The sequence below is a fragment of the Rhipicephalus sanguineus genome, chromosome 11 (genome assembly GCF_013339695.2).
Source record: "Rhipicephalus sanguineus isolate Rsan-2018 chromosome 11, BIME_Rsan_1.4, whole genome shotgun sequence".
Classification (NCBI taxonomy): domain Eukaryota; kingdom Metazoa; phylum Arthropoda; class Arachnida; order Ixodida; family Ixodidae; genus Rhipicephalus; species Rhipicephalus sanguineus.
Window position 1 is genome coordinate 43,785,736 of NC_051186.1, and position 11,576 is coordinate 43,797,311.

At 46.9% G+C, this 11,576-nt stretch overlaps 1 protein-coding gene across 1 annotated transcript; it reads left to right on the forward strand.

Annotated features, from left to right (window-relative positions):
* Positions 1 to 617: 617 nt before the first annotated feature.
* Positions 618 to 6,377, forward strand: LOC119374988 (uncharacterized). The gene is made up of 3 exons (XM_037645186.2): positions 618 to 974; positions 4,163 to 4,431; positions 6,144 to 6,377. Exons 2-3 carry the CDS (start codon positions 4,297 to 4,299, stop codon positions 6,375 to 6,377), a joined length of 369 nt encoding a protein of 122 aa, XP_037501114.1. The 5' UTR covers positions 618 to 974; positions 4,163 to 4,296.
* The last annotated feature ends 5,199 nt before the right edge of the window (positions 6,378 to 11,576 follow it).

An 11,576-nucleotide genomic window follows, 5' to 3' on the forward strand; every position in this document is an offset into this window, starting at 1 on the left:
TTCAAAGTATTGTATTTTTATAGACATACCTTCACTTATGCATTGTTGACTTGCGGTTGACATCATTCTCGGCTATCATATTTAATAAAATTGTTAAAGTAATGTGTGGCAACACTCCGAGAAATCTTGGAATTTCTGAGTGTTATAGACGCGAAGCAAATATATCTGAAACTAGAGCGTTATTGAGCAATATGTGCCGTATTTGCGATTTTTTTTCGTAACATACTGGCAATAAAACTGCAAGATAACAATATTTGGTAAAGATACGTTACTCGTATTACGCCAAGAAAAATTTTGAGACTCACAGCTACAATATTTATTTTGTAGGACCTCGTCAAAATCCCATTTTATGGCAATTCGCAAAAAGCGGTTCTGCTGAGTGCAGACTTCCGATTTTTTTTTTTACTAACGCAAAATTTGTTTCGCCATACTAAACATGGTTTAGTGGCCCTGGGGACTTGAACCGCAAAATATATTTTTTTTTCCATAGAAATTAAAGGAGTCCGCGGACATGCACCGACGTTGTTATCTGAATAAATTTTTAAAAGTATGGATACATATGAATATGTATCCATATTTTTAGAAACTTATTCGTTTCTTGGCCAATCCGCCAGGGTGGGCGAGAGCCAGCTATGCAAGTCACTATCATCATCATCATCGTTTTCTGTTGGCGGAGATAGACTACGCTGTAGAGAAGACGACGACGGACAGCGATTTGTCAGTGTTCTCAGCATCTTTCATAAGCAAGCCTCAGCTGGAAGTGAGATGGCTAAAACGCGGAGCACACCATCGGCGAATACCGAGGGGGCATCGACGAGCGCGGCGACGAGCGCCGTGAGTACCTCATCAAGAACAACGGCATCAGCGACAGAGTCACGGCCGAGCATCAGCCGCGGCCAGAGCAGCAGCGCCGGCTCCAGCAGCACTGGATCCAGCAGGTCCAGGGCCACTCGCAGTCGGAGCACAGTCAGCCGGTAAGCTATGACACTCGAAGCCTTTGTCAGGAAAGTGTCAGCTAGGTCGAGTGAACGCCTCCTGGCATTGGCCGAGTCAGTATTGTTGCGTCGAAGCATACTTCCATGCGTTCAACGTTCCCTGCGAACAAACGCGGTCCTCAAGTTTCATTGTAGGCCGTCCCTGGAACGCCGGTCCCTTTCGTCTTCCAGAATTCGTCAGCGCTTCATTTTAGGAGCTGGCTCGCCAGGTCTTAAGCTGGGGCAAAGTCCCGCGCTGTAACCTCCATCCGTCCATTCGAAGCGTCGTGGAACGCGAAGAGGAACGCTGCGCGCGTCGTGTCTTCCCCCTAACCAGGCCGTTAATTCTCACGGGGCGAGCGGGGAACGCGGTGGACAGCCAGGCGAGCGTCGACAGCTATTTTTATGGCCACTTTGTCGTGCGCGTCTCGAGGGCAGTTTTCAAATTGAAAGTACATTAGGAGCGTTGCGTCTGCAAGTGTCGACAATGGAGAATCAGACGCTCTTAGTATTTCTTGTATATATGCTTCATCAACGTGTATATAATTGTAAATTTTGTATGTAGTTCATCAAAATTGTAAATTAATAAAGCATTGTGTATATATGTATATATAACAACGTGTGTTACGTCTTCATATGATGGTAGAGGACTTGTACGGTAGATTCACGGGTTTTCCCGATCTTCTCCTTGTCAGCTCCTCGACAGGGGCGTAGCCAGAAATTTTTTTCGGGGGGGGGGGGGTTCACCCATACTTTATGTATGTTCGTGCGTGCGTTTGTATGTGTGCGTGCCTATATGCGCAAGCAAAACTGAAAAATTTCGGGGGGGGTTTGAACCCCCCCAACCCCCCCCCCCCTTGGCTACGCCCCTGCTCCTCGATCATCATTCACTTCGTGGATATGGCGCGATTTTTTTTTTTCTGCGTATAGCACTCATGCACGCGCCATGCAACACTGTTCCGTAGCACGCACATCCCGCGACTGCCGAAACGCGTGTGTGGCACCAAAAGTTAACGAATTTTGAATTTTATTGCGATAGCAATTATATGGACAGTCTCGGCTGGATTTTGCCGTCGCCGTCGCCGCCGTCATGCACCGTATATGTATAAGTATGTATATATATATAAAGGCCCCAAAGAAAAATAATTCAGAAAAATGCTTCCGAAGCGCGGAATCGAACCAGGGACCTCTTGCTCCGCAGCGAGCGGCGCTATCCACTACGCCACGAAACGCAGATCCTTCACGTAGCTAACGGCGAGCGTTATATACACACCCTTTAGCGCTGGACGGACTCAGAGACAGCAGGCGATAATAAGCGTTTCTTCATTACCAGCGAGGTGGCGCTAGGAGCCCGACGGGCGCATTTAAAAGTCGTCGGCGAGCTCGCTCGCTTCTTCTTATATTTGCGCATGGGAGAAGCTTGCCCTACCGCTGTCTGCTCGCGCGGTTTTCTCGTGGCGAGGGGTAGAGGAATGTTTCACGCTTTCACCGTGATGTCCGCGCTCATGTTACGGCGCGTACGAATGTCACTCGAGCTCAGGGACGCCGCTAAACGAACAAACAGAAGATGAGCGCGAACTATCAAGTGTCACCAGTGTCACAACTCGACACTTGAAGCACGCTAGTTTCCTTCGCTGCTTCGGCCGCCTTTGCAACAGAAGCGCTGTTCAAACTGAGAGTATCCATTGGCGAGCCTCACTTCGTATAGCATTAGTTCCTTGCTATCGCATTCATTGCTTCGCCCTTGCGGCGAAACTGTGACTTTTTTTGAAGGACACAGTCCTGCCTGTCGGCTTTGCATCTCGCCCTGCAGAGCGCTTTTATTCCACTTCCACGAAATTCAACGAAGCCTTCGTGGAGAGTGTTATCATGCTGCGTTGGTTCTGCGCCGCGGGTATACAACGCATTCACGTAGGTCGCATACAACGTTTCAAGAACCAATACAGTTTCGCAGCTCCGCTCGCGTGCCGGCACAGGCGGCCGACGCGTGAACTTACGGCGCTGCTGCTCCATTTTGCTTCACTTGCCGTGGCCCCTGGGATCGGATACGGCAACGCACCGTTGCTCTCAATGGCGCGTTGGCGAAGCTAATCGCGGAGGCGACGCACCTGCCGCAGAGATCTCAGACGCGCGAGTATCAGCCGCTTGCGACGCGTTGCGCGTTTCTCTGTGCTCGCTTTCTCCGTACTCCGTGCGTGATTGTCTGCGAACGGTGATCGCTTAGGAAGCAGTTCTTTCGATTCAGCACGTGTGAAAGGGACAAAGCTGAAGAATGCCATCTTGATGCGCGTGTTGCGCGAGCGGCTCGGAAACGAACACCGGTCATCACTTCTCCGAATCAGGGCAGGGACTTGCAAGAAGTATCTTCTACTAGAATCGTGAAGACTGCGCTACAAGTCGCCTAACCGAATTCAGGGAATACAAATCAGGTACCTTGCTCAACCGTAGTTCGGGTTGTACGCCTTTCTGAAGAAATCGGAATTAATTCGCCCGAATATTAACAGCGGTCCTCTGTTTAGACAAATCTAAGTACGTGAGCCAGTGTCATTTTCGCCTCCGTAGAAAAAATGCGACCGCTGTGGTTGTGATCGATTCCGCAACCTTCGGGTCAGCAGCCGAGCACCGTAACCACTGTTCCACTGTGGCGGCTAAACACAGGTTGACGGCAATGGAATATTCGTGCGAGAGGACAGCGTGATGTGTGAGATTGTACCATTATTATTGGTCACGTTTGATTATATTTTGATGTTCCTGGAGCTTAGCTTGCGAAATAATCACTTTTCAAAACAATCGAGGTTATTGAAAAAGTTTAAATCTCGTAATCTCGGCTGTCACGGCCGCCGAAAGCTGCAGCGGCGATAGGTCACATGGGTGTTGTAGCAGACGACGCGTGAGGCATGATGCAAGATGGAACTGCAGCGCCGCTAGTTCTTGCGTCGGCTGTCGCGTCCACTTCGGAGAGCAAGCGTCTATGGGGAGCTGCGAAAGGGTCGCATACGTTCATATTTTCTAAGCATGGATGCGTAGCCTATAGTGGTTTATACTCCTGTCACACGGGAACTTGAAAGTCTTTTGAGCAAGAATAATTCTTCCGAAAAAGAGGATATTTCGCGCGACTTCTAATGGCTGTAAAAGTTCAGTACCGTGGTGGGTACCTAACTTTTTTTTTTGTCGCCTTCACATTACAGGAGACGTTCGGCATCTATAGGGCTCGTCGACTGTGTTACAACATTAGGGCCAAGTTCCCTACAAGGCTGGCCGCTAGACTGTCCGGTGTGCCCCACCCGGAAAGACACGCTGCATTGTATACCACTGGCTCGCGATGTTACAGTTCCCTGATGACAGTGTCACGACTGTCGAGTTCAATCGCGAGCCAGTGGACAGCGACATCGTCGCCACCATGCAGACCATGAGCCCGGGACATGCCGAGAAGATCGCGGAAACCAAGGTGCTCGAGGTGAGAGACGCCTAAACCTTTAAAAATTAAGGGATCCAAAATCAGTCAGTGGGAAAGTAATAGTTCCCTGGCAACGTTACTGCTTAAGCGAAAGCAAACGCGACAGCGAAGAAATGATCGAACCGTGGTACATCCGCGGAGAGCTACGAACATGCAAGGGGCAAGCCGCTAAGGTCACGCGCTTCCATTTGCCTCAGACGAACCGAAGGCGAAAGCCATGTTCTCCTCTTTTCCTTCTCACTAGAGTTCATTGACCCCCCCCCCCCCCCCCCCCCGAAAGCTCTCTGCGCCCAACGTTGTTTTGCACTGCCTCCGAGATCGGATGCATTGGAAGCTTTCTGCCCCTCACGTGGTTATTTGCCTCCGGGATCGGCTCACCTTTGGCCAAGCGGCGTTGCCACGTGATAACGTTATAGTGACGTCATGATGACGTTACAAATTTAGGCGAACTGTGACGTCGTGGTGATGTCATATGGTGACGTATTCACGTGACGACCATTTTTTTGCATCGTTAGTGTTGACGCCGCCGACGACCACATGCCGCGTTTCATGGAGCATCTGACACCCGTGACAAGCGGGCAAGTTAGGTGTACTTGCGCGGAGCCCAGTTCGGCTAAAGCGCGCTTTACCAAATCTAAAATCACGCGAGCGGACTGTCACTCGCAGAAGAGCATACTCCGCTTCGAGTGCGTTCCGTGCGTCTCGGCCGGTATTGACTTGCAACGCTTGTACAAAGACAGCGGTGTTTTCCGCCGAGAAAAAAATTACTTTGTGTCAATTAATAATTCAACGTAAAATGATCATCTCCCTGAATTCCTTTTTTTTTTACGTCAGGTTTTCGAAGAAAGCGCTCGCAGTCTGTGGACATTTCGTCTTTTCTACGAGTACGTTCCGTTTTCCCATTTAGCACCGCGTACTGTAAAGCGTCACTCAGCATCCCGAAGCGCACTCCCCGTAAGTGGACTTGCTCACTTGACACGAGTCGATGGCTTTTGCCTTAAAGGGACACTAAAGAGAAATAATGAATTGGTTTAGATTGATAAAGTGTGCTCGGAGAATTCTTGTGTAGTTTATTTTACCACCATAGGTTTATTATTTGAGGAGAAAACCAAGTTCAAAGTATCATTTTTAAATTTCGCGCCGAACTTTGTAATTCGTGACGTAAAAGATTTCAAAGAGCATTTGACGTATTTTGGCGCCACTGGCTCGACGAAATTTCCACAAACTCGTTATGTCAAGTCTCTGGACCCCTCAGAGGACAATGTACTTCGATTTAACCGATTAGGAACTACGTAGGCCCAAGCAGGCGCCGTCAAAAATATGTGACGTCACGGCAAATGGTGCGGAAATTCCAAGGTGGCGTCACCACCTGTATTTTCTTTTTGCGCGTTTTCTCGCTTATTAAGCGTCTTCTCGCAGCAAGCGTGGTGTTTTTTGGTATCGTGGAAGACTACTTTACTAATGCGAGAAAAATCGTTTTGCTCATTAGTGTCCCTTTATTAATGTAGGCTACGATCACACGCTTAAGTAACCTCAAAGCACTCCCAAATGCTCTTTGCGTGTTTGAAGTCCGAGATTTTCCTGTGTCATGTCTGACAAAACAATCCGATCACTTGCCCGGGCAGTGCACTAACGCGGCCATAGGAAATCGCATCATTATTGTGGCTATGAAAACCTTCTATGTAAGTGAACATTTTGTGCTGTATTTCCAGTACCAACTGCAGGCCCCGTACTTCACTCGAGTAAAGGTGGCGAACGCCATGGCAGCGATGTCCTCCATGGGCAAGTACCATATAACAGATAATAACTGCCAGTCGACGCTCAAGGCCTTTCTGAGGTACCTCGGTGTTCGTCTACCAAAAGGGGTCAAGGAGCTGAAAAAGATGCTGAGCCCGGACAGAGCGCAGAGCCTGGTGACGGCGTTCGAGAAAAGCGTTGCGCGCTGAGGCGTTTTTGTAAATAAAAGTCTTGTTTGTCAATCCTTGACCTCCTTATGTCGCACCACCTCAGGTCCGAATGTCACAGCGGAAAACATGCAGGCGATGAATCGGCTTGAAGCTACCAGATCTGTACTGTACCCATGTGCAGATCATGTACAAAATACCGAGGTCCCTCGACTTCGGTTGCTTGTTTGTATGTATGTATGTATGTATGTATGTATGTATGTATGTATGTATGTATGTATGTATGTATGTATGTATGTATGTATGTATGTATGTATGTATGTAGGCATGTATGTCTGTATGTATGTATGTATGTATGTATGTATGTATGTATGTATGTATGTATGTATGTATGTATGTATGTATGTATGTATGTATACGCAGTGGCGACAGTTAAGGCAAAATACATACAGGAGAGGAGAAACATCTGGCGTCTTTTGTTAAGCAGCTGGCGTCTTTTCGTTTTGCTTTAGAAACATCTGGCGTCTTTTCGTTTTGCTTTTAGAAAACATCTGGCGTCTTTCGTTGGTTTGTTTCATCAATCAACGGTGTTTTGAACAAAATTTTTATTGTTTAATCACGCACAGGAGAAATCTCACCAGGCACTAAAACAATGGCTGCTAATGGGAATGAGAGACAGAAGAAGTCGGCTTTTAGTTAACACTTCTACTTCTACTAACGTTTCCTACTGGAACATGCCAATGGCTGCTAATGGGGAATGAGAGACAGAAGAATTCGGCTTTTAGTTAACGCGCACGCTGCGAATTTTTATTGTTCAACAACGCACAGGAGAAATCTCCCACCGGCACCACCTTGGAGGTCAAGATCTGGTACTAGCGTTAAGACTGGTTACGCACTACGACGGGGACGAACGGGTTCCGCTTTAAGGAGCTTCGCCCCTAAAACCAGTAGTGCTCTCAGGGGCGGCATTGCATGCGTAGCGCCGAAGGGCAGAATGGCATTCCAATTTGTATGATCGGCGGCGACGTACACTCTTAAAAAAAGTCAGTAAACAGTTAGTAAACGCATGTATTTACTAGTTTCGAGCGTATTTTACTACCTTCGCGGCGTCCCTTTACTAGCCAGCAGCTAGTAAAGGTCGTAAATTTTGCCGTTACTAACCAGGGAGGCTTTCTTGGTGTTTTATTGCGATAGCAATTATAAGGGCAGTCTTGGCTGGGTTTTGCCGTCGCCGCCGTCATGATGCGTATATGTATAAGTATGTATGTGTGTGTGTGTATATATATATATATATATATATATATATATATATATATATATATATATATGAAAGTCCCAAGGAAAAATAGTTCCGAAAAAAGCATCCCCAGCGCGCAATCGAACCAGCGCCTTCTCGATCCGCAGCGCGTGGCTCTAAACACTATGCCACAGAGCGCAGGTCGTCCAGGTGGCTAACGGCGAGCGTTATATACACACCCTTTACCGCTGTACTCGGAGACGGCAGACGCTTATAAGAGTTTATTCATTATCAGCGAGATGGCACTAGGAGCGCAACGGGCGCACTTAAAGCGGGTGTGTGATGCGCTCAAGAGATACTTAGGCCTCGGCTTCGACGTACCTTACTTCGGCGAAGTAAGGGATTTCATTTATGTAAGTTGGCAGTATGCACTCGAGTATCGCGTGTGTTGTACTGGAGCCAAAATTGTTTAACGCCAATGCACCTGAATATATGAGGGGAATCACAATTCAGTGTTCGGCTTGCGACTGTACTCGTAGTACCGTTGATAACACGTGTCCCTTTCAGTCACCTTTCAGTCACACACTGGTAGGGGGTGACAGAAAGTCTGTCACTTGTCTTCACGTGCACTGCACCTGGGTTGTTCATGGTCTGTAGAATTTCTGCAGAAAGGCTGCAGCTTTTCTGGAGCACCATGCGACAGCCTGCCAGCTGGTAATTGGAATTCGCTAATTAAAATAGCGTTGCACATTTGGCGGGTGTAGATTAAAAGATCTGTGTGTTTTACAGCTTTCTAATCCAGCATAAATTTACATGCATTCTGTGAACCTGTAAATTTAAAATTTTGAAGCGTAGGAATTTTTCCACCGGCACTGAATGGCAGGTCAAGATACCATGGCTATATATACCGTGTGGTCGGTGTTAGGTTGTGAAGCGCGAGTGTGTGGTACTTATTTTGCTGTTGTTGCGTGTACGCTGTGGTCGTGTGATGGTGGGTGTATGTACAGTATTGTACCCCTGGATGCTGCATAATTGACTCGTGGTGCTAACGCAAAAGGTAGCTCTTTTTTTTTTTTTCATCCGCGACAAAGCTTCGCACACATTCTGCAGAAATGCTGCGGAAATTCTGCAGACGTTCTGCGGACATTCTGCCGGCATGCTGCATCCTGGCGGCTACAAATGCTCTGCAGACTTTCTGCAGAACATTTGCAGAAGCTGGGAGGTGTCAAGGGGTGACAGAAAGTCTGTCACTTTTCTTTCCGCATTCCGAATCCGGGGTGACTCGTGGTCTGTGGAACTTCTGCAGATAGGCTGTAAGTTTTTTTGTAAGGACGAGTTATTTCATGCTTCAGAAACATTAAACAACGCACGAAAGACGAAACACAAAGGGAATACGCAGAAATTCAGAAACGGAAACGACCCACAGATATCAGCGCTCTACCTGCGCCCCTTTTTCGCCCGGTTTAAAACGACTTAAGATATACCACTTAATGCGCCATGTACCGTACTACGGCAGATTACCTCTCTCGATAATCGCGCAGTGTTCGATTCAGTACAATTAGTTGACGTATTCTACCAAAGGAGAGCGCTAAGCGGTGCCTCAGCACGCTTATGTAATCAACACGCCACGCATTGGAAGTGCAACTGGAGCCAGCATTATTAGTCTTTGCAGACTAAATGCTATGTTATATAGCCGTCAATGGTACTCTGGGCTTTTTTCAGATTCTCAACCGGGCAGTTGTTTTTCTCAGGTGGGAAATGAAACGGAGATGCAGGATTTCCAATACAATCAACCTAGATGCGGACCGCCTTTAACATAAACCTTTCATGTTACCTCTTTCAGAATATATGCTTGTGGGACTAGTTGGCTGAAGCTTGTATTACGCTTCGGTAACCAATGTCGCGTTTTGCGCCCTCCGATACTGGCAAACTCAAAGACAATCGGTAAGCGCACGAATTCGTCACAATCAAGAAAGTTAGTTTGAATTCGGGCGGTGCGAATATTATAAAGTTTCGAACAACGAATCGAACAGCGTTTTATTCGATGCGGTAATCGAATCGAATATTGCATATTAGAAATACCGAATATTTTTCGAAATATTCGCCGACGAGCGCCGACGAAAAAGGAGCGAAATGTTGGAACAGAGAGTGGTAACGTTTATTCATCATCATCATCATCATCATCATTTATTTACCCTTAAGGGCCCCTCATGGGGCATTACATACGGGGGGAGGTAACAATAGGTAACCACGGGTCACAAGGTTACATGACATAAATCATTATTGTTTAATCATTATTTTAATCATTATTGTTTGATCATCAAACTGCCGAGATGCATGCCGCCCAAGGTTTTACGGGACTATCGACGCTATATTGATCACATGATGAAGGCGTTTTGGCTTTCCAGTGTCGCCGACAGGGTCATCGGTCCACCATCTTCATGACAATCACAAGGATGTCAACTCGAGGTTATTGTTTAATAACTATATATCACTTTAAAAGCTTAAGAAAGTACCGTATTTACTGGAGTGTAACGCGATGGGTGACTTTTCATTGCGTCCAGGAAGAAATAAAAAAAACGAAACATGGTTGATCCCTCCGCCAGAGCAATCGGTATAACACGAAAGTGAAACGTGTCCTCGCAGAAGTAGTTGGATGTTTATTATACATTGATATCTCGTACGAGAGCTTGCACAATGTCTATTGGTGTTTATCAACTACAGCACCGCTTGATGTGGACACACCCACGCTGACGCCTGGTGGAACAGCTCCATCTCAGACGACTAGCGTTCATGAACACGAATAAACGATCGTGGTAGCTGTAGTAGTTAACATACACCTGGACACAGCACATGGTCAATCCCGCGCAAAGATGGCTTCAACATGCAGATTGCCTTCACTCTACCACTCCCAGACGGCGACACAATCGGCGAACCAAGAGCACTGTGAGAGGAAAGTGTGAGAGAGAAAAACCACGCATTTCCACGAAGTGAATCATGACGAGTGGGCGAAGCTCTGGGTATTGTATGTGTGTAACCGTACGTTACCCGAGCGTTGCCCCATATAATGTAAATTGAGTGACGTAAAGTGACACAAAGAGTCGACGACAAAGCTAGGTCCTAAGGTCCATAATGTCTACGTTGAAGTCGACGACTAGTATAAAGGGTTTGTTCTTGTAGGTGTTTTATATTGTTCTGTTACAATTATGATTGATGTTCGTCTATTGTAAAGCTTTTTTTTATTCACATAGTCACATATATGTTTCGACTATAGCAACGATTTTCTATACACCGTGACATCGGACAGTGAGAGTCGACGGCAAAGCTAGGTCCTAAGGTCTATAATGTGTACGTTGAAGTTGCCGACTAGTATAAAGGGTTTGTGCTTGTAGGTGTTTTATATTGTTTCGTACGCAATTATGATTGATATTCGTCTATTGTTAAACGTGATGTTTCGATTTTACACGGTGCGGTGCCGTGCGCACGGACGCCAAACGGACGGACAAGCCTCTGCCGTAAGGTGCTTCGCCCCTAAAATGGTTGCCCTACTACTCGAAAACCATTCGAACAGCTTTTAACTGTATTCGATTAGGTCCTAAATTTCACTATTTGCACACTTCTAGTTTTAATGTATAACGATTATAAGCCAAGCTTTTGTAACCACAGGTCTCAGTGGCGGCGTCGTTCGCTAGAAACCCGGTGCCGGCGAGCGTTACAGAAATGCGGCCCTGGAAGGTTAGCCGGTCACGTGCGTATATGTATATGCCGTTTTCCAATAAATAATGCTCTCTCGATCGTGGGCTTGTCGGCGATCGGCCGTTTCTGTGGCATTCTGATATTTTATGGAGGTGACCTGTCATTTGACGTTCACACATTTCACTCTTGCCTGGATATGAACGCCTTACCGTCGTTGTTGCCTCTAGCAACTGAAGTGTTGCGTTGAGCTACTAAGCACTCTGATGGAGGTCTGATTGTCGGCATGGAGGAAAAAACATGGGTGATCC

Bases quoted from the DNA above. Each gene is read 5' to 3' on its own strand.
- LOC119374988 (XM_037645186.2), top strand. From the start codon at position 4,297: ATGTTACAGTTCCCTGATGACAGTGTCACGACTGTCGAGTTCAATCGC. The intron at 4,432-6,143 runs GTGAGAGACGCC...CTGTATTTCCAG, and splicing joins CGGAAACCAAGGTGCTCGAG to TACCAACTGCAGGCCCCGTA.